This window comes from Bubalus kerabau, chromosome 16 (genome assembly GCF_029407905.1).
Source record: "Bubalus kerabau isolate K-KA32 ecotype Philippines breed swamp buffalo chromosome 16, PCC_UOA_SB_1v2, whole genome shotgun sequence".
Lineage (NCBI taxonomy): Eukaryota > Metazoa > Chordata > Mammalia > Artiodactyla > Bovidae > Bubalus > Bubalus kerabau.
Genome location: NC_073639.1, coordinates 15,486,345 through 15,513,539, shown reverse-complemented (window position 1 = coordinate 15,513,539; position 27,195 = coordinate 15,486,345). Strand labels below are relative to the sequence as shown.

Below are 27,195 nucleotides of genomic sequence, written 5' to 3'. Positions count from 1 at the left end.
ATGATGTACTCTAGAAATAGGTTCTGCTTAATAATGGGAAATAACTAAATAACGGGAAATACCTCAATGAATGTACTGAAGACTGATCTAAGTTGATGTTCCTAAGATTAGGAAGTGGAATGGAGTATTTACAGAGAAAGAAAATTCATGCACAAAAACAATTTATTTAGATAGGACCATCCTTTTTCTTAAAATAACTTTATGGTTGCAATGTTTGATTGTAGGAGCTGGGCCAAATTTGCATAAGGTCTTGACTGTGATTTTTGGTAAATATTTTCCTCTTTGAAATCTTAGGCCTTCATAAGATACATTTATTTTCTAAAGTTAAGAATTTACTCAACTTGGAAATTTTCAGGTGGAAATTGACTATGGTCGAAGGGAATTACTACTTCTTTCCTCAGCACCTGATGTACATTGGTAGCTTTCTTCTCTTTTAAATATCAGGGTCTCTGTGACCTTCTGCACAGGTTTATTATAGGAACCATCGCTTCTCTTTACCAAATGGACTTTCCCCATTAGTAGGTACTTCAGCTCTAAAAAAAATCCACTATTTGTTTTTAGTTTAGTGCTAACTCATAATTCAATAAAGAATGCTTTGTCAGCAAGGAATGGATGGCCAAACCTCACTCATATACTTGTCAATATATTCTTCTATTACATGTATTGCTGCTGCTGCTGTTAAGTCACTTCAGTCGTGTCTGACTCTGTGCGACCCCATAGACGGCAGCCCACCAGGCTCCCCTGTCCCTGGGATTCTCCAGGCAAGAATACTGGAGTGTGTTGCCATTTCCTTCTCTAATGCATGCATGCATGCTAAGTCACTTCAGTCGTGTCTGACTCTGTGCAACCGTATGCACAGCAGCTCATCAGACTCCTCCGTCCACAGGATTCTCTAGGCAAGAATACTGGAGTGGGTTGCCATTTCCTTCTCCAATTACATGCATTAATCATTTATTAATAAATTAAAGCCTTCAAATCGAGATCAAAATTAGCAAAATTTCAGAGTCCCTTCTGTTTCACATCATGAGAACAATTAATTAGGGATAGTTACATGTGACAGGTTTTTCTAAATCAAGATAATTTGGGGAAAAAAATCACATAAAAATCCTTAAACAGATGGACAACATTTTGGAAAGGAGAAGAAATTTATGAGAGATAGTAGTTGAATGTAGGGGCAGGATAGTGAAAATCTGAAAATATTCCAACATAAATTTAAAATACGAGTGAGAGAATAAAAAGAGTGTATGGAGTTGATGGTAAGAATTAATGATAGACTGAATATAAGAAGGCAAAGGCTGAAACTAATGGAGCACTTTCTCAGTGTGAGGATGATCAGATGCAGTGTCGAGCCTGATGTCTCTGTCACAAGGTGCTCAGTAAACAAGTGTGAGTGAATTAAGGAGATCACGTCACCAGCCTCATCAAGGTCATCAAATATTCCACACTGCTTAAAAAATGAGCTTCACATTCCCCAGCAGAGCATTTAAGACTCTCCAATCCTCCAACAGATTAAAAAAATATGATCTTGGAATTAGAATGAATTTCTAATTTAAAAAACAAACAAACTGTATTTGGAATGAGTAGTCTTTCTAAGAATGTCCAGAAATCATACAAGAAGAAATTGATAAATTTGGTCACATATATATCTAAAAGCTCGGGATGGAAGAATTTCATAATAAGGTAAAAACAAAAAACAAAAAAAAAAAAACCATGGCCTGTACTTATGGCTGATTCACCTTGTTGTATGGCAAAAACTAACACAACATTGTAAAGAAATTATCCTCCAATTAGTAAAAAAAACACCTTAAAATGGCCTGGAAAAACATTCACAACACATATTAACTATATGTCTAAATTCTTAAAATATAAATAGCTCCTGAGAAAGCAGGCACTTTCACTGATTGTTATTGTTATATGACTACAAATTTGTGAAGTGTCTTTCAAGTGAAGATCAGAAATAAAAATAAATTTATTTTTAAATTCACCTTCTCTCTGACTCAGCATTTCCACCTGTAGGAATTTACTCTGTAGATCATCTCTCACTTCAGCACAAAGCTGCTCACTGCTATACTCTATGTGATAAAAACTGATTGGTGGGAATGCAAACTGGTACAGTTGCTATAGAGAACAGTGTGGAGATTCCTTAGAAAACTGGAAATAGACCTGTCATATGACCCAGCAATACCAGTGCTGGGCATACACACTGAGGAAACCAGAACTGAAAGAGACACGTGTACCTCAGTGTTCATTGCAGCACTGTTTACAATAGCTAGGACATGGAAACAACCTAGATGCCCACCGACAGACAAATGGATAAGGCAGTTGTGTACATATACACAATGAAATGTTATTTAGCTATAAAAAAGAACACATTTGAGTCAGTTCTAACCAGACGGATGAAACTGGAGCCTATTATACAGAGTGAAGTAAGCCAGAAAGAAAAACACCAGTACAGTATACTAATGCATATATATGGAATTTAGAAAGATGGTAATGATAACCCTGTAAGCGAGACAGCAAAAGAAACACAGATGTATAGAACAGTCTTTTGGACTCTGGGAGAGGGCGAGGGTGGGATGATTTGTGAGAATGGCATTGAAACATGTATAATATCATATATGAAACAAATCGCCAGTCCAGGTTTGATGCATGATACTGGCTGCTTGGGGCTGGTGCACTGGGACGACCCAGAGGGATGGTACGGGGAGTGAGGAGGGCGGGGGGTTCAGGATGGGGAGCACGTGTACACCCGTGGCGGATTCATGTTGATGTATGGCAAAACCAATACAATATTTTAAAGTAATTAACCTGCAATTAAAATAAATAAATTTGTATTAAAACAAGAAAGAGAAACACCAATACAGTATATTAAAGCAATATTTATGGAATTTACAAAAATGGTAACAACGATTCTATATGCAAGGCAGCAAAAGAGACACAGATGTAAAGAACAGACTTTGGACTCTGTGGGAGAAGGCAAGGGTGAAATGATATGAGAGAATAGCATTGAAACATGTATATTACCATGTGTAAAACAGATGACCAGTGCAAGTTCGATGCATGAAGAAGGGCACTCAAAGCCAGTAGGTGCTCTGGGCCACCCCAGAGGGATGGGGTGGAGAGGGAGGTGGGAGAGGGGTCAAGGATGGGAGGACACATGTGCACCCATGACTGATTCACGTCGATGTATGGCAAAAAGCACACAATACTGTAAAGTAATTAAAATAAATAAATTCATTTTTTTAAAGGGAAAAAAAAAAAACTGCTTGGAGATAACCTAAATGCCCACCAACAGGAGATGGTTAAATCCCTTATAGTATAGCTATACCATGGGGCACCATGAGTCATTTTTAAAATGAGACCTATCTAGATATGCATTAGTATGGAGGAAGTTAATTCAGGAGGCAGAACAGTGTGTATAAAAACTTACTGTTTTGTAAACAACAAAATGGACACACATATATGTGTACTTATATGTCAGGCATACACATGAAAATTTTTGGCAGGATAAACCAGAAACTTGTAACTATAATTGCCTTTGAGAAAACTGTGAGACTGAGTATAGGGGTAGAAGGAAGATTTATTTTCGCTGTAAACACTATGGTATTGTTTGAATTTATTTTGCCATGCACTTGCCATGTGATGAGGTGGGGGAATATCTTTAAGCTAGTTTTCACTTAATTTTCCAGCTTGATCTCCTACTGTATCCTACCTTGCACATAACAATTCAATGTTTCTCAAACCTTCTCAAATGTTCATGTTGAGTGTGTGAAATAGTGTGTGTCTAATATTCCATTATCCATGACTCTCACACTTTCTGCCTGTAGGTATCCTACCCCTCAAAAGTTCTTCTGTGCAACCCTCTTGATTTTCAGTATTGGAACTAAATACATACTTATCTCTGAATTCAGAAAACCCCTGTCCATCCTGCTTTGAATTATAGTTGTTTACAAGTTGGTCACCCTCATTAAATTAGCTCCTAAAGGGAAATGTGCATCTTGTCGGCTTCTGTGCTCCTTAAAGTATCTGGAACACAACAGCCTTGCTGAATGCATGTCATTAACTAAAAAATATTAAGCAGAAGAGTCAACTAGGAAAACCCAAGTTTCCTATGATGACCCAATTTTAAGGATGAAAAAGAATGTATCTAGCTCAATTATAGGAATGCTACATAGCATGAATATCTAAAAGAGCCAGTAAGAGCGCCTTAAAGCTGAAAATAAAGCCAATATTCCATGTCAAATAGGGCTATTACCTGAGATGTAAACAAAATTAAATATGAAGCCACACTTGAAATGTATTAGAGGTAAGAGAAGACTGGGAGAAAAATTATTTCTGTTATAGAAAAGATAGCTCTTGACATTGTTTTGTGTGTCAAACACCCTAAGCCTGATCATAAAATAGGCAAACAATGATTTTTATCATGAAACAGGCTGACTCTCAGATTGGGACTAGCGATGCCTTCCCCACTTGGTGCCCTCTCCCCTAACTCCCACAATGAAAAGTCCACAACAATGGAATTCAATCTGTTCCTTATTAGCCACCATCTTTTCTAAGAAAAATGTCCCAAACCACAAGTTTATTATAATTTTTTTACTGTATACTTTTTGCTGTAATTTATTTTTTTTTTTTTTTTTTTTAATTTTATTTTATTTTTAAACTTTACATAACTGTATTAGATTTGCCAAATATCAAAATGAATCCGCCACAGGTTTACATGTGTTCCCCATCCTGAACCCTCCTCCCTCCTCCCTCCCCATTCCATCCCTCTGGGTCGTCCCAGTGCACCAGCCCCAAGCATCCAGTATCGTGCATCGAACCTGGACTGGCAACTCATTTCATACATGATATTTTACATGTTTCAATGCCATTCTCCCAAATCTTCCCACCCTCTCCCTCTCCCACAGAGTCCATAAGACTGTTCTATACATCAGTGTCTCTTTTGCTGTCTCGTATTCAGGGTTATTGTTACCATCTTTCTAAATTCCATATATATGCGTTAGTATACTGTATTGGTGTTTTTCTTTCTGGCTTACTTCACTCTGTATAATAGGCTCCAGTTTCATCCACCTCATTAGAACTGATTCAAATGTATTCTTTTTAATGGCTGAATAATACTCCATTGTGTATATGTACCACAGCTTTCTTATCCATTCATCTGCTGATGGACATCTAGGTTGCTTCCATTTTAAATCCACTTCCTCTTGTCCTTGGTGCTATGGGAGTGGAGGGCCCCACTATTTGATATAGTTAACTTCATCAGTAAAACCAATTTTTAATGCTTCTAGAATAGCTATTCTGCTTTAGTCTCTATAAACAGGTACACTTACATCAGGCCCATCTCATTCCTGTTGGCCTTATAACAACATACAATAAAACAAATATAATAAAATAAAAATTAAAAGTGGCAGTGATGAAAAGTCTCCTTGAACTTACTGCTAATGCTGTTTCATACTCTCCAGCAGCCAAGTGCGCTAAGCCCAAGTAATACGAAGCCTCTCCTTCCATCTTTTTGTCATTTCCTAAAACAAAAATGTAGAAAAAATATTATGGTATTGAAGAAACTGGCTTATTACCACAAACAGAGTCTCTGCTTTTCAAGACAGTGGAAAGTTATTATAACAAAGTATACAGATTTATATCAACAACCCCTGAAGCCTAGCTGTGTACTGATCAAAAAGGCTGACATTAATATAATTTACCTGGGTCACAGATGTTAGAGTAAGGTGTATTAGCGATATAATTATGATGAGTTTCCTCTGTGTACAAAATCCGGTCTTAGCATTTTGACATCCATATATGATTTCTATACCAGTCACCCATGTAAGGGCTTCCCAGGTGGGGTTAGTGGTAAAGAACCTGCCTACCAGTGCAGGAGACATAAGAGGCACGGGTTTGATCAGTGGGTCGGGAAGATCCCCTGGAGGAGGGCATGCAACCCACTCCAGTATTTTTGCTTGGAGAATCCCATCGACAGAGGAGTCTGGCAGTCCATAGGGTCGCCAAGAGTCAGACATGATGAAAGCAACTTAGTATGCATACACCACCATGTAAAACCTACAGCCATTCACCATAGCTGTGACTATATGCATGAAATAACTGATAAAGAGTTTCAGCCTTACTTGGTGCACAAATACACATACACACACAGACTGGCATTCAGCTAAGTCTCCAATAGGGCAGATAATTAGCAAATTAAGGAATTATTGCCTTGACTAGGTTTAGTTGGAAAGTTATTGCTTAAAACTTGGGTAAGAATGCCAGAGGTTGGTTTCTTGGTATAAAGTTCCATGCATATTTTGAAATCCAAACACATTTTCCCTTGCTAGTGACTGGTAAATGCTTTTCACCATCTTTTCACAAGGAATTTAGCCTAATTTTTGTAGGATGTGCTTTATTCCAGGCATTATCAAATTTTTCTTCTCAAAATATATAAACATGTAACATGTGCTTCAATAAGACATACATCACACTGTCTAATAAATAGATAATTTACTAACATTTAATGTACAAAATTTAACATGTAAATCTAATATGCTTGCAAGAACCACAGGAGGTTCTTATTTTTAAAAATAATACTATTCTCTTTTACTTTTGGAAGTCTTTGCCTTTTAATGTTATCTGACTCCTGGGTGATGCAAATGCTGACAGATCTACCCTCATTTTTTATCTTTGGAAAGTAAAGATCCTTAGGTTTCTGCACTCTGCATTCCCACCATGACGGATTTCCACAGGAGCTAGCAATTCTCTGCTCAGCACTCACTGAATTACCTCTTGTGAAGCAGTGGCTCAACTGGAAGACTGCAAGGAAACAGGACAGCAAATGCCACTGACAGTATATTTTTTCTTCTCTGACAATTTCATCAATTGTAGAGAATTATACCCTCAAGATCTCACTTCAGCAGAGCTGATGATGCTAGTGATTCAGTCTGGGAAATCTGAACTCATAATTCAGCTGGGTCCTCACTTTTTCTCTGCTATAGGCTTATGACTGCTGGGGAGAAAGGTGGGACTAGGGAAGGAAAAGAAGGGGTAGAAGGAAGAGACTATGGTGGGAAGTTGCCTCTTCGATAACTAAAGGTTGATTACTTGAGACGTGCACTTGCTGTGTTAAATGGTGTAAAGCAGTGACAGCTGTATGTCTGCAGACAGGATCATTATTTGCATTAAACTTTATGTAAAAAGCAACCCACAAAAGTAGAAAAAAAAATCTATTCCTGTATACAGAAATATTTTGAAACAGCTAATTGAAATAGATCACATCAAATAATAGTAGGATTTAAGTATAAGAACTTCCTGTTTACTAACTGAGATGAAGTTAAGATAAACTGAAAGTAATAAAATAATGAAGGAAAACGTATTACAGTTGAGTGACACACTCAGCAGTGACATACAAAAAAAGTGTCAAATATTATTTATATTGTGTTGTTTACCTGAGTGGGTTAAATTTATATTAGCCATGCTATCCAAGTCAATAATCATTTATCTTAAAGAAATTAATATGTTTTTATTTTCAAAACTAAACTGCTCATTCTTACACTAGTATGTTTACTAGAGAATCCAAAGAGGAAGTCATCCCAGGTGGAATGATGGACAGAGACCATGTTCTTGCGAGTAACTCACATGTTTTATTAAAATGTGCCCTAAACCTTCCTTTTGTTATTTGGCTAACACATATTCACTCATTCATTTATTCAGTTCTTATTTATTAGGACCATCCTATACAAGGTAGAAGGGGACAACTGGGAATGAGGTGGTTGGATGGCATCATGGACTCAATGGACATGAGTTTGAGCAAACTCTAGGAGATAGTGAAGGACAGGGAAGCCTGGCGTGCTGCAGTCCACGGGGTCGCAAAGAGTCAGACACAACTTAGTGACTGAAAACCAAATACCGGGCACAACTCTCAGCACTTGGAATCCATCAGTACATTAACCAGACAAATCCCCTGTCCTTGGGGAGTCTATATTTTAGAGAAATAAAAGGAAAAGACAGAAAATTGAAAATAAGCATAATAAATTATATGGTAAGTTTCAGAGTGATAAGTATTTTGGGGAAAAAATTAAGAAGGTTAAGGGGATTTGAGAATGCTAAGTAGGAGTACAAAGAAAAAAGCAGGTTTCAATATTAAATACAGTTGTAAAGGTAGTAGATATCACTGAGGAGATGGTATCCACAAGAAAATGAAATTAAAGATAGAAAAATTTGAGAAACTCAGAACTATGTGGAAATTAAACACGCTTCTAAATAATCATTGGATCAAAGAAGAAATGAAAAGGTAAACTAGAAAATACTTTGAGATGAATGAAAATGAAAATACAAAACCCCCAAATTGTGGGATTCTGCTAAAGTAGAGCACAGAGGGACATGTACAGCTATAAATGCCTGTTTGTTTGTTTTTTTAAAAGGAAACATCTTTTCACTTTACAAAAGTAGAAAAAGAATAACTCATTAAACTTAAAGCAAACAGAAGGAAATAATATAGAGAGGAAATAAGTGAAATAGAGAATAGAAAAAAAAGAGGTTATCAACAAAACCAAAAGTTGGTTCACTGAAAAAGTCTACAAAATTGACAGACCTTTAGCTAGACTGAACAAGGCAAAAAAAGAAATCCTCAAATTATGAAAATCAGGAATGAATGAGGGAAATCACCACAGTTCTTACAGAGATAAAAAAATATTATAAAGGAATATTATGGACAATGATACACCAACAAATTAGATACAGTTGATAAAATGGAAAAATAGAAAGACACAAACTACTGAAACTGACTCAAGAAGAGATGGAAAATATGAATAGATTCACAATAAGTAAAGAACTTAAATTAGAAATCAAGTACTTTTCACAAAAGAAGCCCAGATAGCTTCAATGATGAAGTCTACCGAATATTAAAAATACAATCAACACCAATTCTTCACAGACTCCTCCAAAAACTGAGAACACTTCCTAAATCATTCTATGAAGACACTATTATTTTGACATCAAAAATACACCACAAGAAAAGAAAACTACAAGCCAACATCCATCATAAATATAGACAATTCCCAATAATTACTAAGAAAGCCAATCCAGGAGTTAAAGGAAAAGGATTAAACACCAGGATAGAGCTGGATTTATCCCAGGAATTTAGGGTTGATTCAACATGTGCAAATCAGTCCACATAATATAGTATTTTTAATAGAAAGGACAAACCACATTTTCATCTCAATAGATGCAGAAAAAGACATTTCACAAAATCCAACCCTTTTTTATAATTTAAAAAACCCTCAACAAATTCCGAATAGAAGGGAACTTCCACAACGTGTTAAAAAAAAGTATCTACAAAAATCCCCACAGCTAACATTAAACTTAATGGTGAAAAACTGACAGCTTTTGTCCTAAGATCAGGAAGAAGACAAAGATGGCCTCTGACACCAGCCCTCACATTTATGGTCAATTAAACTTATCAACATTCCCAAGACAAGACTGAGAAAGAAGAGCATTTTCAGCAACTATACTGTTCAGATGCTAAAGTGTCTGCCTACAATGCAGGAGACCTGGGTTCGATCCCTGGGTCAGGAAGACCCCCTGGAGAAGGAAAAGACAACCCACTCCAGTACTCTTGCCTGGAAAATCCCATGGTCCGAGGAGCCTGGTGGGCTACAGTCCATGGGGTCACAAAGAGTCGGACACGACTGAGCGACTTCACTTCACTTCAGTACTGGGGCAACTGGATACCCACATGCAAAACATGAAGTTGGACCCTCTTGACACACACACACACACACACACACACCCCCTAAATATAGGACTTAGAACTATAAAACTCTTAGAATAAAATATAGAAGTAAATCTTCATGACTTTGGATTAGTGAAAACCTTCATAGTTATGATATCAAAAGCACAAACAACAGAAGAAGGAATACATTACTTTGCGCTTTATCAAATTAAAAACTTGGCCCTCGGTGAATACCATCAGAAAGGGAAAAGAAAACCCAGTGTTTTCAAATCACAAATCTGATGAAGGACTTGCGCTAGAATATTAGAGGATTCTTATAAATCAATAATAAAAAGAAAAATAAGCCAATTAAAAATGGGCAAAGAAACTGAATACATATTTCTGCAAAGAAGATATACAAATGGGCAGTAAGCACACAAAGAGATGTTCAACATTAACCAACAGGGATAGGCAAAATAAATTCAGTGAGGTATCACTTTATACCCACTAAAGATGACTGTAACAAAAAGACGAGCAACAAGTGCTGGTGAGGAGGTTGCTAAAGTGAAACCCTTTATACATTGTTGATGGGAATGTAAAACAATTCAGTGACTTGGGAAAACTCTTTGCCAGGTCCTCAATAAGTTAATCCTGAATATTCACTGGAAGGACCAATGCTGAAGCTGAAGCTCCAATACTTTGGCCAACTGATGCGAAGAGCTGACTCATTAGAAAAGGCCCTGATCCTGGGAAAGACTGAAGGCAGGAGGAGAAAGGGATGACAGAGGACGAGATGGCTGGATGGCATCACTGACTCAATGGACACTGAGTTTGAGCAAGCTCTGGGAGATGGTGAAAGACAGGGAAGCCTGGCGTGCTGCAGTCCAGGGGGTCACAAAGAGTCAGACATGACTGAGCGACTGAATAAGAACAACAGCAATAAGTTAAACATAGAGTTACATGACCCAGCAATTCCACAACTAGGTATATACCCAGAGGAACTGAAAACATGTACACAAATGTTCAGAGCAGCATTATTCATAACAGACAAAAGGTGGGAACAACATAAATGTCCATCAACTGATGAGTGGATAAAGAAAATGTGGTAATAATCATACAATAGTGTATTATTTGGCCATAAATATGAATGAAGTAGTGATACACGTTACAAGATGAATAAACTTTGAAACCATGATGCTAAGTGAAAGAAGCTACACAAAAGAACATACATAGTATAATTTCATTTGTGTGAACTAACCAGAAGAGGTCAATGCACAGAGACAGAAAGAAGATGAATGGTTACTAGGGGACAGGGGAACAAGGGTGTAGGGCATGACTTCTAGTGAGTATGGGGTCAGTGTTGATGTTTGTACAAATCTGTGCATTTATTAAAGACAAGTGATGATTGAAATATGAAAATAATAGAATACTAGAGTCATGAGACCACTGTATGGCTGATGCTATACTTGTGCATTACACGAAGGCACCCTAACAAAGGAGCTGGTGCACTATGGATATCAGTCCTCTTCAAATACTATGTAATCCAATGTGGGAGGCAAGGCATGCAATCATCAGCCTGCTGCTTCAGGCTCCCTGACCAAAGCAGAAGGCAACAAGAAGGGGTGATTTGTTCCAGAGCATCTCAGCAGCTGTCAGAGCTCTGTGAAATACTGTGCCATCTTTTAACCTGTGTTCTTTCTTACATGCAAACTATGGGCACACATATTTATTGGTTTCAAAAGATGCTCAAAATTATTACAGCATAAGAAGTTGGTTTTCTCCTATTCTCTTTATCTGTCCTTTGGAAAGTGAGAGATGCTTTCAGAGAGGAGACTGCTTGGCAGGCTCTGACTGTTGGAAGAGACCCTAAGAACTTTGCTTTCTTTGTGAATTACCTTACGATTTAGCAAATGTGAACCTAAAGTGAAATACCTTTTCCTAACTGATAACATTAACTTACATTAAAATCCACATAACTTTTCACATGACTAAAGTTAGCTGCTGAAATTGATCTAAGAGCTAACTATTTATGTCAGTGTTACCCCTTTGGGGTAAGTACTCAATCACCATTCATTCAAAAGCAGTTCATTCAATGGGATACATCTTTCAACGTTATATTTATTTCAACTAATACTATTTTTAAAAAGTAACAGAGAGAATAAGCTAAGATTTTTACTTTCACTCTTTAAAAAATTAAAATCAAACCCAGAAAATCACTCCTGTTTACTCCAAATAAGCCATTTGTTATTCAGTAAACCAACTGATTAAATATAAACACAAGCTAATGAACTTTGATTCAAGGGCATAACTTCCATCTTTTCCTCCTTCATGAAAGGGCTACTCTATTAATAAATTACTCTGAGATAATTTATTTTACTTTGCATCTCACAAAGTAAAAGCTTATGAGTGTATGTTCCAAATTTGTCTTTATATTTTATTCATATGCAAATGATATAGAATATCAAGCATGTGATCAGCTCTCACAAAAGTATTTTCACTATTGTGAGTGTGCATATGAATCACCTGGGGATCTTGCAAACCTGCAGATCCCGATGCAGTCGGTCTGGAGTGGGGTCGGAGAAGCTGCGTTTCTTACAAGCTTCCAGACGATGCTGATGCTGTCAGTCCAAAGGCCACACTCTTTGACAGGCAAGGGTCTAAAATATATTACACCTCATCTTCCTGTTATTCCTAACTTAATATCCATCATATATTTCCTATTACCTGACAAAATGGAATTTACAGTGAAAGGTCTCTCAGATCTTAAGAAATATATGACTTTAAGTGTGCACATGTGTGTGCACACACGCATACACGTGCGCACACACACCCCCTTAACTTTTGCAAATGACCTTACCTTCTCATTACGGGTTTATTGGTTTATCACATTACTCCCAGAGGGTTGCAATTTTGGAGATAAAGCTTTCAAGAAACTAATGGATTTCTTGTTGTCAGCACTAAGGCCCCTCTGTTTTACAGTGAAACTTGAAAGTATATTGATGGCATTTGTCTCTGCATTTCATAGGAAATAATCACCCAAACACTTGACGGTTTTTACCTCCCTCTTGGGAGAAGCAGCGTCTGCCCATTAAAGGCAGCAGTGTGAGAGTGCTCTTTTCCACCCACCTTCTTTGGCTATTTCACAAGCTTTTATTAGAATTCTGATGGCCTGTTTGTATTCTTTATTTTCCAGCATTTTGTCTGAGAGTAATCTGTAGGTCCTCAGGAGACTCTCACAGGCCAACAAGTTGAGAACACGGCCTGTCTCATCCTTCCATATCCGCCCTTGCGTCAATTGATGGAAGGCTTCATAATGCTCCGCAGCTTCCAGAAGCTGACCTGAGGAATAAAAGCCATTCATAAATACCAACCACAGACCAGAACATAGCTTCAAATATTTTGAATACTCCTTGTGCTTTACTATTCAAGTGGGGTGAAGGAGGGTGGAACCATGGGATGCATTCAAGTCTTTCTAAGGCTGAAGAGGACTTCAGCTGATTTAAAGGAGCTATCTAAAATGGATCTGAGATTCAGCAGATTTTTTTTAAATTAATTTTTTAAAAATTAATTTCTTTATTTTAATTGGAGGCTAATTACAATATTGTGGCTTTTGCCATACATTGACATGAATCAGCCATGGGTGTACATGTGTCCCCTATCCTGAAACCCCCTCCCACCTCCCTCCCCATCCCATCCCTCAGGGTTGTCCCAGTGCACCGGCTTTGAGTACCCTGTTTCAGGCATTGAACTTGGACTGGTGATCTATTTCACACATGGTAATACACATGTTTCAGTGCTACTCTCTCAAATCATCCCACCCTCGCCTTCTCCCAGAGTCCAAAAGTCTGTTCTTTGTATCTGTGTCTCTTTTGCTGTCTTGCATATATGGTCATCGTTACCACCTTTCTAAATTCCATATATATGCGTTAATATACTGCATTGGTGCTTTTCTTTCTGACTTACTTCAGTCTGAATAATAGGCTCCAGTTTCATCCACCTCATTAGAACTGATTCAAATGAGTTCTTTTTAATAGCTGAGTAATATTCCATTGTGTATATGTACCACAGCTTTCTTATCCATTCATCTGCAGATGGACATCTAGGTTGCTTCCATGTCCTTCCTAGCTATTGTGAACAGTCAGCACTGATTTTGGACGGACACTTGTTAAAGGGATATACTTGTGCTAGTGAAATTAACGAGAATTGAATATGTTTAGAGATGGTGTGAATGTTAAGTAATAATTATTAACAAGAATCATATTAGCTAACATTTATTTACTCAACATGATGCATGCAAGGGATGGCTGCTATGTACTATATATGGATTTCTCATTTAATCATCAAAATAGTCCTATGGAATATAGATTCGTTATGATTCCATTTTACAGAAGAAAAGAGTGAGGTTAAGAATTTTGCCCATGGGCTTCCCTGGTGGCTCAGTGGTAAAGAATTCACTTGCCAATGCAGGAGACATGAGTTTGATCCCTGACCCGGGAATACCTCACATGCCGTGCAGCAACTGAGTCTGTGGGCCACAACTATTGAGTCTGTGCTCTAGAGCCTGGCAATTACAACTGCTGAGCCCACGCGCCACAGCTACTGAAGCGTGAGCACCCTAGAGCTGCGTGCTCCACCGGAGAACCCACCGCAATGAGAACCCGAGCACCTCATCTAGAGGGTAGCCCCTGTTTGCTGCAACTAGAGAAAATCCTGTGCAGCAACAAAGACCCCGCACAGCTAAAAATAAATAAATAAATAAATAAATAAATAATCAATTTTAAAAAACGATTTTGCCCAAGATTGCATGGCCAGTGGCTTAGCAGATCCGGGCAGTCTGATTCCAGAGCCCATGTTCTAAACCTCTCTGCTGTCCTGTTATCCCAGTAAAGCAGCAATTCTTCATTCTCAATAACTGAGGTATCTTGAGAGAGGGTGCATTTGCTACAGATTTCAAATGTAAATATTATGGAGCTTCAAACTACTTCTGAAAGTCTGAACTTTTGAAGGAGACTTTGGATACTCTGCTTAATTTTAAATAATAAAATAACAACTGACCTTCTGAATTATATAATATAGTTGAAAATACATCTTCTCAAAGCCCAAACTCTAACTTACAGTCATTTGATTCCTTAAAATGTGAGCAAGCACATTTCTGGAAGGGTAGTTTGTAGTTCCACGCTATAGACTGTATTTTACTTGTGAACTGACTTATAGAAATGCGCACAAAATCCTATAATATAGATACTCTGTTATAGTATTGGAATTACTTAACTGGAATTAACTGAAAAAGTACTTACATCTAGGCATTCCAATAACACTATTTAAGAGTAACTGTAGGCTCCAAGAGGACAGTCTGAGTTCCTATACCACTTTTACCATTTCTGCTGTTTGCGTGCATGCATGCTAAGTCACTTCAGTCATGTTCAACTCCATGTGACCCACTGGATCATGGCTCACCAGGCTGCTCTGTCCATGGGATTCTCCAAGCAAGACTACTGGAGTGGATTGCCACGCTCTCTTCCAGGGTATCTTCCTGACCCAGGGATCGAACTTGCATCTCTTACGTTTACCTACACTGGCAGGTAGGTTCTTTACCACTAGCACCACCTGGGAAGCCCTTCTGCTGTTTAGCCTCAGGCTAATTACTACCCTCTTTGTGTCCAAATTTAAGGCTTCTGCAAACAAGATTATAGTGTAACTATTCAAGGTGTTATTGTGAGAAATGAATTAATATGTGTTCAATATCTGATACAGAGTAGGTGCTCAATAAACATAGCTACTGTTACCAGCTGGCATAGTGATAATATTTTTTAAAAATCCACAGGCCAATTCATTTTGATATTTGGCAAAACTAATACAGTTATGTAAAGTTTAAAAATAAAATAAAATTTAAAAAAAAATAAAAAAAAATAAAATAAATAGTTGGAAAACAAAAACAAAAACAAACAAAAAAATCCACAGGCCAAATGAAACATAACCACTATTTTATTTTTCTTTTAAGTACAACATATTCTTCCAACAAAATACATAGTTGAGTCATGATGAAAATATTATCATGACTGATTAAAGGACCCTATGTAGGACATATTAGGCTCAATTTCCTTAAATAAGATGCATGATATAGGTGTTAACTAACCCTACAATCAGAATCATTTTGCAACATGTAACTATATCAAATCAACACATTGTACACATTAAACCTAAATAATATTATATGTCAATTACATCTCAATAAAGCTATAAACAACGGAAAAAAAGATACATTGCACAGTACAGGTTGAACACTCCCCTGCTATGACTATTGTGTATAATTTCTTCCTACTGACTCACTAGAAAAGACCCTGATGCTGGGGAAGATTGAAGGTGGAAGAAGGGGACGACAGAGGATGAGATAGTTGGATGGCATCACTGACTCAATGGACATGAGTTTGAGTAAACTCCGGGAGTTGGTGATGGACAAGAAAGCCTGGCATGCTGCAGTCCATGGGGTCGCAAAGAGTTGGACAGGACTGAGCGACTGAACTGAACTGATTGAACTGATTTTTGCACTGAATTTATCAAAATAAATATTAAAATGCACATATAAAGAAGTAGTATTTTCAAAGAAATACAACAGAGATATACAATCAGGAAATGATCTGTACAAAAATTCAGTAAAGACTTGACTAGTCTGAGCCCCTTGCAGAAGGAGGGTGTATCAGCAAAGAAACATGGGAGAGGGTGGCTTGTGATGCTGAGCTGTTTATAAACTTGTATTATGAAATTTTCACATGATGAAAGACTACAAAGCCATAAATATGATATTACAGAAGAATATTTGATTTCATGGACAGGTGCTTATGATAAGTGAAAATACTGAAAATTATCAGAAAACATTTACAAAGCAGTATCAGTGTTATCTGCATGATAAGTGGTTTGTTTTCTGTTTTTCTTTCTGATTACTGGCATCTGCTACTGTTTCTAGCATCAAAATATGTTCAGTGTGTTAAAAGAAATATGCAATAGAAGCTATTTAAAAATAATGCCCAGTTCTTTTTCATTTTGATACAAATACTCATGGTTGAAGTTTCCTGTTCTGTCTTTACATCTAACTGACAAATTTTCTCTTTCCTCCCACAAAAGCGGGCACAGTTTTTCACCTCTCTCCTGCAGCACCACTCAGTAGAAACACCTTTCTCCAAATACCCATGACTCTCATTTCTTTTTTAAAACTTGAATGGAGCATTGACATATATGTGTTATGTTTCCTCTGTTAACTATATTTCTGCCTGTAAAGTATCCCTGGAAAGATTGTATATGAGAGTTCTTTTTTTTCATCCAGCATCCATTTATTCACAAAGTATGGATACATATTTCACTTTGGTCATGTAAATAGGGATGGATGGATACAGGGAACTATGAGTAAACGAGAGAGTTCCAAAAAAAAATTGGGGACTATAAGGAGACTAAGAAGGGCCTGACAGCGTATGTGGTCACACACAGTAATCATATGGAAAGAGGGTCCAAAGGTGTGTCATACAATAACATATTCACTAAGAATTCCAGAAGGAGAGCCGGGAGAGGAAGCTCTGGGTAACCCAACTAATTATAATGAGGTGCAAATGATGCATAATGATGTAGACAGTATATGAGAAGTGATAACTGGGTCCAAGGTTTGATCCACATCAGGCAGAAAGGGGAAGTAAGGGGAAGGGAGGGGGAAAGTGGGGAAAGGAGATGTCAAGGAAATGGGGAGGGGGATGAAGATGGGGAAGGCAGGGAGAAAGGTGGGGACTGTGTCTCGGTATTCCAAACAAGCCAGACTTCTCTCCCGGTTACTGATGTCATCAGATTTCCTGCACAGGCTGTCTATGCAGAAATGAAATAAGAGAGGTTCTTAGGACATTGGTTTCAGTTGATTAGGATGGAAGGGGGCCTTGGGATGATTGAGAAATAGACTTTTCAGTTGAGTTTGATTTTTTATTAAGCAGTGGGGACTAGTATCAGTGTACTGCCTAGCTGATAATTACTAGCCAAAGTTAAACTCTTATGTGCTTGAGTTATGGTATTAGAAAGCAGCCTAGGCCAAGATACTCAGTAAAAGGTATAGACAACTATTGTTTCTCAAAGAGCAATGGCTGCTAGTTCAAAAAGGTTTTTTCCCCTCATACATTATCCTAGTTAACCTTTCAAACCTTTCAAAAGGTGTCCTCTTTTTACACCAAAGAGGACACTAAGGCTCACAAACATTAAATGACTCTAATTGCTAAAAGATGATGTTTAAGATTTAAATCCAGGATCGCCAAACCAACCCTAGAGCTTGGTTCTCCCATATCAGAACAAGTCAGAAAACTTAGATGGAGTAAGTCAGATTATCTGGACATAAATCTCTCAAGTTAAAACAATGCTGGATTTACATGATTTCTAGTGTCTTCCAGGTCTATAACTCTGTGCCCCTATTCAGGTAGTCACAGGAACTTCCAACATGAACGAACAGATACTACATACTGATGTGCTTCTCACTGCTCTCCCTGAGTCTAATGTACAACCAGCTCTGTAGTCCGCATCTAAATTCTCTACTTTAACCTAAACAGTGAGGTGACATCCATGGGGTGAGGGTACCTAGGATGTCACATACATAGTCCCAATCTGTGATCACATCCAGCTACTCATGGCTTTATGTCTGCTTCCTCAACCACTCTACCACAGAGGAGGGCCCAGGGGGTTCTGATCAGCCCTGTTTATTTATTTTTAAATTTTTATTGGAGCATAGTTCATTTATAATGTTTCAGGTGTAAGGCACAGGAAATCAGTTATTCATACACATATATCCATTCTTTCTTAGATTCTCTTTCCATATAGGTTATTTTGAGCATTGAATTCCCTGTGCTATAACTAATAGTAGGTACTTATTAGTTATTAGTTATCTATTTTATATATAGTAGTGATCAGCACTGGTTTAAACCGAGGTGCCTACATAGAGGAAGAGAGTTTTCCAGCCCTTCTTGAATGTAGGGAATCATTTCTAAAGTTATCTAGTGGCAAATAGGAGAGTAAGTCAGCCAGCAAGGATTTGATCCAAATAATCATAGGCATACAAATGACCTGGCTGTAATTTCTAAAGACTGGTCAGAATGTGAAAGTACATATTATGATATGGTATAATACTTGATTTAAAAATATTAAAATATCGATGAAGGAAGCATATGAATTTAAATAGGAAAATATTTTCCTTTAAGCATGACTAACAATGTGATCATTTCCATCCAATTTATATTTCCAACAGTGAAAGAAAAGAAAGAAAGTGAAGTCACTCAGTCGTGTCTGACTCATTGCGACCCCATGGACTGTAGTCCACCAGGCTCCTCTGTCCATGAGATTCTCCAGGCAAGAGTACTGGAGTGGGTTGCCATTTCCTTCTCCAACCAACAGTGAACAGGACTTTAAAGATTTTCTTACTTTATGAGTAAAGACTCGTATTAATATCAATTAGATATTTATTAGGACACAATGCACCCTGTTCTTATCAAAAAATTCTAAATTTAATATACCTGAGAAATAGTATAAAAGGTCTTCAATCCAGTGATTATTTTGACAAAGCTAAATGTAAATATAAATGGAGATCCTTAGTCAGGTTTTCAAGTTTGGCTCATGGCAGCCCTTTACAGCTTCTTCGGCATGCTCAGTGTGTCTGGTAACAAATTACCAGATGAGCTTTAATATATCAGGGCCAGGCAAGATTCCCAGATCCCACCATCAATCTTGCTGAAGGACAAGTGTCTAGACAGGCATCCTTCTCTGGCATTTTCAGGCATTAACATTACTTTTCATTGAGAAAGAGGGCAGAGAGAAGAAAAACAATTAGAACAAGGTATCACAAAAGTAAAAGTTTACTGAAAACCAAAGAGAGGAGGATTCAGGCACATTCAGAGATGGTAAAGGCATCTTGAGGGGACATGAGCTTTATCTTCTTGCACCAGGAATTACTCATCACTATGCTCCAGTACTCTTGCCTGGAGAATCCCAGGGACAGGGGAGCCTGGTGGGCTTCCGTCTATGGGGTCGCACAGAGTCGGACACGACTGAAGCGACTTAGCAGCAGCAGCAGCATGAATAATAAAGATCACAGGAGTAACTGTGATAAGGAAGACATGCTGTGTCTCATCACTAGGAGTGCCTGGTTCCACACCAGGACAAACATCCAGAGCATCCACTCATATTTCAAGTTGATCAGGGCAGAAAATGGAGCCAAGATGTTTTGCGGGAGTGATTGGAGATGGCCTTCCATCAATAATCAATTTATCTCAAGAACATGAGATACTATCAGAAAACATATCACAGTGGGAGACACACTGTGAACAACTACATACGAGAAGAATCCAGGATGCACAGAAGTGGGCTCAGTGCCAAGTGTTTCTTGGTTTTTCTGGTTTGTTTTTTAAACAATTATACAACATCTACAGATGTTGTTTATAGTTTTTCATCTAAAAGAAAGTGTACTCTTAAAATAAAACTACAACAAAGGAGTTCCCTTTACCCAAAGCCCACATAAACAAGAAATCCCCCCATTTATTTAAAAATACAAACAAAAACCCGGACAGTGTTGTAAACTGCAAAATGTTTGGTAGGATGTTAAGACAAACACTATGTAGAGAAAACAAGGTTTTATACATTTGGGTGTTACCCAAATTGCTGCTTACCCCTCTTTCCTGGCACAACATCTCTGAAAGTTTATAGATATTTGTTGTATGACAGCAGATGTCTAGAACAAATATTAAGCAAAGGAGAATGTATATGGTCTCTCCCATTTTAGTTTTTTTTTTAAAGTAGGAAGATTGACTAGATATTAACACAAATGGGTTTAAATGTGAAGCTGCCATAAAAGCAGGAACATAAATGTAATTCTCCCAGCCGCTATTTTGATGCACATTTTTGATTCCATGAATATTTTATGAAATGGCCCAAACTAAAGCCATATAACATTCCTGCATTACTGATGCTTGCGCCCGTAAGCTACGAACATTAGAGGCATGATTGAGTGCATTAAAATGAACTCATTCAGCAGTGCATTGATTACTTGAAGGGGGAGGGAAAAGAAAAAAAGAAAAAAAAAAAAAAGAAGTTGCTCCACTTAAGAAAGCAGCACACGAATCTAAAGTTTGCAATATAATAAAGGTGAAAGCAAGTTTGAAATAAAATAATATTTCATAAATAGGCTGTGACTCTGTCTAGACTTGACATTAATTAGGCAAGGTGTTAATTATGTCCAAAGATGGCTCTGGTATTGTTCAGGTAATTTCAAATGTCACAATCTCTGAGACGCTCAGGCTGGCCTGCTTTAGCTCCATGCATCAGCAATTCTGAAAGTAGCTAATTATTTCCTTTTCTATCAACTTGTACATTTGCCAGTAAAAATAATGCTACAGGAACAATTGCATGAGAATAATTTGACAGGCCCATAAGGCCTATTTCTTCAGCAGCCTTGGTATAAGTCATAAGCATATTTAGTTGTAAATGGTGCACATTTGCTGAAGAATTTAAGGAAATATTCCACTTTGGCCTAAAACAACAACCTAAAGGAACAATAAAGCTTTATGTATCTTATATTACATTTTAATCTGAAGCTACTGGACATCTTTGGCAGTTGGTACTATTCTGTATGATGTAGGCATAAACTCCACTAGAAGCAATATTGAACAGCAGCAAAAAGAGAAAAATGTTATTATTGCCTTTTTATTAAAACAAAAGACACTGTTTTCCATTTCAGTTTAACTGCATGAACAATTTATATTATCTCTGGGTTTTAACATTCAATTATGATAATTATAACGGCATGATCCATGCTGAAATATTAAGGGTCTGTCATACTTCCCAATGGAAACTATCACTTTTAAGGATTTATCTCTTATCAGGGGAGATCTGTTCTGTGTTCTCACCCACTGCACACCAGTGCAAGATGCAATGCCAGAAAACAAAGATTTTGTTTCTGAAACTCAATACTATCCCTAATAAACTGGGAAGACAATGTGCCCGTAACTTTTGAGTAGTTTCTCTGGGATGTCTAGAGGAAATGTAAGGTGGTGGTCAGTCGGTAAAGAATCTGCCTGCAATGTGGGAGACCTGGGTTCAATCCCTCGGTTGGGAAGAAAAAAAATCCCTTGAGAAGGAAATAGCAGCCCACTCCAGTATTTTTGCCTGGAGAATTCCATGGGAAGAGGAGCTTGGCAGGCTACAGTCCATGGGTCACAGAGTCGGACATGACTGAATGACTAACACTTTCACTTTCAAGGTGCTATTTAAAAACTGGGATCCTTTATCATTTTGAGCAAAGATTTCAGATGGATGTTGTAGGTGTGCTACCATGCCTCTTTTAAAGAATACAGGTCACTAAACCAAGACAATGAAAATAGGTCCCAGGAAGACAGGAAGGAAGGCATGGGAGAAATTCACCAAAGCCTTTATCACTGATGTTGGCAATGCTGGTGAGTTAATTTTTAAATTCCAAAAAATTTGCCAGGACTTCTGAAATATTCTGGAGGAACTGTTATCAACTGCTGTTGCTTGTCATTTTAGATACCTGAATTGTGGTCAGCGGTGGACATACTGCACAAACTTATAATACACTAATTATTATGCTCAGATGGCACTTTCTATCTAAGTGTTATAATTTCTAAGGATTAAGCATTAGACAGCTTTGCTCTTAAATGTTCACACTTGGAAGTACTGAAATCACTCCAATAATTTTTTAAAGTGTAAATCACTTGTATGCTGTATAAACAACAGGAAATTAATACTAGCCATTAAAAAGCTTATAAAGCTTTCTACCTCATCTTAAAATCATAAGTAAAAAGTGTTGACAAACATAAGTCTAAGGAGAAATACCATCAATGTTGACATTAGATCAACTATGAATTATTTTGCTCTGGACTTGATCAATCACGTAATTCTCACTTGAATTACAGATTGCTCATGATTTTAAATAAACCACGTTCTGATGACGTGTACCATGGTTACATGAGCCAAGAGAAAGGTGGGGAGTGTAAATGCAGAAGTATCACCACTGATTCCCTAATGGGAGATGAGGGGAATGAAGAGGATTTTCCCCATACATGGCTGTTATGGTTGAAATAAGTATCTGCTAATTTTGGGTATTACAAAAACCTAACTAACTGAAGGCCTTCCCTGGTGGCTCAGTGGTTAAGAATCCGCCTGTGGTAAAGAAGACACGGGATCCCCCAGAGAAGGAAATGGCATTACACCCCAGTGTTCTTGCCTGGAGAATTTCAGGGGCAGGGGAGACTGATGGGCTACAGTCCACAGTACTGCAAAGAGCTGGGTACAACTTAGCAACTGAACAACAGAAACTAACAAAGTAATCTATTTAGGTGAGTATGGAGGGAGAAAAATAATATTAATGGAGTCCTTACCATGTGCCATGAAATTAAAAGATGCTTACTCCTTGGAAGGAAAGTTATGACCAACCTAGATAGCATATTCAAAAGCAGAGACATTACTTTGCCAACAAAGTTTCGTCTAGTCAAGGCTATGGTTTTTCCTGTGGTCATGTATGGATGTGAGAGTTGGACTGTGAAGAAGGCTGAATGCTGAAGTATTGATACTTTTGAACTGTGGTGTTGGAGAAGACTCTCGAGAGTCCCTTGGACTGCAAGGAGATCCAACCAGTCCATTCTGAAGGAGATCAGCCCTGGGATTTCTTTGGAAGGAATGATGCTAAAGCTGAAACTCCAGTACTTTGGTCACCTCATGCGAAGAGTTGACTCATTGGAAAAGACTCTGATGCTGGGAGGGATTGGGAGCAGGAGGAGAAGGGGAAGACAGAGGATGAGATGGCTGGATGGCATCACTGACTCGATGGATGTGAGTCTGAGTGAATTCTGGGAGTTGGTGATGGACAGGGAAGCCTGGCATGCTGCGATTCATGGGGTCGCAAAGAGTCGGACACGACTGAGCGACTGATCTGATCTGATCTGATCTACCATGTGCCTAGCACTAACAGTAGTAGATATATATACACACACACACACACACACACATACATACATATACATATGTATACTGGCCAACCCAATATATCAGGTGTGCATATATATGCATCTTCATCTTATTTAAAATCTTTATTTTTTATTCAGGTATAGTTGATTTACAATACTATGTTAGTTCTGTTGTACAACAGTGTTCCACATTTTTATAGGTTATTAATGTTATGAAAATCGGCTACATTCCCTGTGCTGTGCAATATGCCCTTATAGCTTACTTGTTTTGTGCATAGCAGTTTGTACCACTTAATTCCCTACCCTCCTCTTGTCCCTCTTCCCTTTCATCTCTTCACTGGTAACCGCTAGTTTGTTCTTGGTATCTGGGAGTCTGCTTCCATTTTGTTATCTTCATTTGTTTTTTAGATTCCACATGTGTGTGATAATAGTATCCACATTTTAGGGATAAAGAAAATGAGCATCAGGGGTTCTCTGGCCTAAATTCACATACCAAGCAGGTGGCAGAGCTGACGCCCAAAGCTCATGATGGCTTTACTTGTTCAAGGTGACCCGTTTTTGGAAACTGTCCGATGTCTGACTTAAAAGCAAAGATCCCAATGCCAGGATATCATCAGACCTCTTCCACCCTTTCTTTAAAGGTTCTGAGACAAGGACCAACCTCAGGGTGTGGCTGAAACGGGCACTGAGAAAGCTCTGTCAACACTCTGGATGAGCCTCTTACATGGAGTCTTCAAATGCAAAATGCTATGGAACAGTATCACTTATTCCAATGGAAAGCCTTTAAGACACTAGTTGGAAACAGCACCCGTCATCCAGCTTGCACCCAGCACCCCTCTCACTTTTGGTCAGTGGCCCCTCCTAGGAGATACTTCCGGGGCAGTGCCTCTGCTCAGAGAGACAAGAGGAAATACGCTTTCAGAACGGTGCATCCAGTGGGGCAAAATTGCAGCCTTGGTGCCTCTATTCAAGACCTCCTTGCAAAGCTTCGAAAAAGAGAAACCCACTACAGAGCAGGCACCTCTGAATGAAGCTTCCTCTCTGTACTACTCGTTAAGCAGTAAATAATTAAACCACCCTGAAAAAGACAGGTAAAATACAAGCCGCAATGTCAGTAACACAGACATGAAAGAGAAGAGGAAGAAAATGAATTTAAAAAAAAGGCAATGAAATAATTCATTTGAAGCTCTAATAAAGTTTCATTTGCAGTCTTGTTTAAAGATATATCAGACTTTAGGGATGTAACCTAATTACATTTTTATTCTAAGTTCCATTCAAAGATCTTGGACTTTGATTCTTTAACACAGATCAAACATGGAATAATTTTCTTGTGGCTATCAATACTTAAAAAGGATCTCTTCATTAAATACTATAAGGTCTTAGGAACATTTACACATGGCAGATGGAGAATAAACTGACATGCCCCAAAAAGTGACAATTAATTTATGTAGAAATAGCAATGCTAATCACTTAACTTCTGGGGAAAAAAAAAAACGCCTTTTAAACTATGACATTCACTTTTATTCTAATATAAAGTGGCTCAGTTTCTAATATTGATCAAGTCAGATACACCTCAGATAATGTATACCAGTGCCCATTTTCGAAATCCAGTCTTGGAATTTACCCAGGAAATGAAATACTGGAAGTAGTAAGGCTTGAAATCATGCAGAGATTAAAGGCGAGCTGCTTTCACAGGCCTGCAGTCATTCTAACAGCCTCAGTGAAGGGTGGGTGTTGAGAGTAATCGATGCTCATACTTAGACACTTTCTGGACTGGATTTATTTCACATGGTTATTAGGAAACCTGAATAGAATTACATGTTTGCTCTTCCAGAGAATCTTTTTGGAAAAGTTTCCTCCAAAGGGACTTTTAAGATGCTAGGGCCTTTTAAGTAAACCTTAAAAATGCATTTCAATGCACAGTATGTGAAGACAAAAACGGTTTGATTCCACTTATATGGCACTCAGTTGTGTCTGACTCTTTGCGACTCCATGGACTATAGCCCACCAGGCTCCTCTGTCCACGGGATTCTCCAGGCAAGAATACTGGAGTGGGCTGCCATTTCCGCCTCCAGGGGATCTTCCCGACCCAGGGATCCATGCATTCGCTTAAGTCTCCTGTTGGCAGGCAGGTTCTTCACTAGCACCACCACTGTTTTAGGATGACCAATTCCTCCAGGTTTACCAGGACTTTTTTCATTCCTACACTAAACATCTGGAGTCCTGGGAACTCCCTCGGTCTCAGGCAAACTGGGATGATTAGCGACCTTAACATTGACTCAAAATGTTATGAAAGAATTTTGAAAATACATGAATAAAACACAAAAGTGATATTTAGCAAAAGTATAATGAAATATATGTTTTACTTACTTTACGGGCAAAAATATATCAGCATGAAGGAAACACTACAAGGAAAAATCTCAAAAATTACTAACAATGACACCATCGGTCAATCAAAATGTTTTTACTTAGATCAAGTGTCGTTCTACTTTTCTATCCATGCATAATGTTTACACAGTTATAAAGAGATTACTATAATTTGGGTAAGTTTTCTTACCTAAATTATTTTATTAGATATACTCTCCATATTAAGTATTTTCATAATTGCATTATGAAAGGCTGCATCTTATTTTGGGAGGTGTGCATGGATCCTAAGTAGCTTCAGTTGTGTCCAACTCTTTGTGACCCATGGCATGCAGTCAGTCAGGCTCCTCTGTCCAGGGGATTCTCCAGGTAAGAATACTGGAGTGGGTTGCCGTGCCTTCCTCCTGGGTATCTTCCCCACCCAGGGATTGAACCCAGGTCTCTTATGTCACCTGCATTGCCAGGTAGGTTCTTTACCACCAGCGCCACCTGGGAAGCACAGATGTATATTTTAATCATTTGTCTAGTGCTTCAATATTTAGATTATTTCTCCATTATAAATGATGTTACAATTAACCTCTTTGGGTATTTTTCCCTCAGTTCAGTTCAATTCAATCACTAAGTCATGTCCGACTCTTTGCAACCCCAGGAATCACAGCACACCAGGCCTCCCTGTCCCTCACCAACTCCCGGAGTTCACTCAAACCCATGTCCGTCGAGTCAGTGATGCCATCCAGCCATCTCATCCGCTATCATCCCCTTCTCCTCCTGCCCCCAATCCCTCCCAGTATCAGGGTCTTTTCCAATGAGTCAACTCTTCGCATGAGGTGGCCAAAGTATTGGAGTTTCAGCTTCAGCATCAGTCCTTCCAATAAACACCCAGGACTGATCTCCTTTAGGATGGACTGGTTGGACCTCCTTGAAGTCCAAGGGACTCTCAAGAATAATCTCCAACACCACAGTTCAAAAGCATCAATTCTTCAGTGCTCAGTTTTCTTCACAGTCCAACTCTCACATCCAAACATGACCACAGGAAAAACCATAGCCTTGACTAGACGAACCTTTGTTGGCAAAGTAATGTCTCTGCTTTTGAATATGCTATCTAGGTTGGTCATAACTTTCTTTCCAAGGAGTAAGCGTCTT

The 27,195-nt window shown here is 38.2% G+C and overlaps 1 protein-coding gene across 1 annotated transcript in view; it reads right to left on the bottom strand.

Annotated features, from left to right (window-relative positions):
* The window catches only part of TTC29 (tetratricopeptide repeat domain 29), a 341,387-nt gene that overhangs the window by 246,505 nt on the left and 67,687 nt on the right, over positions 1–27,195 (bottom strand). Inside the window, exons 7-8 of the mRNA XM_055549984.1 lie at positions 12,824–13,036; positions 5,437–5,522 (exon numbers count right to left, since the gene is read on the bottom strand). Coding sequence (XP_055405959.1) covers positions 5,437–5,522; positions 12,824–13,036 — 299 coding nt within the window. The remainder of the gene's footprint in view (positions 1–5,436; positions 5,523–12,823; positions 13,037–27,195) is intronic.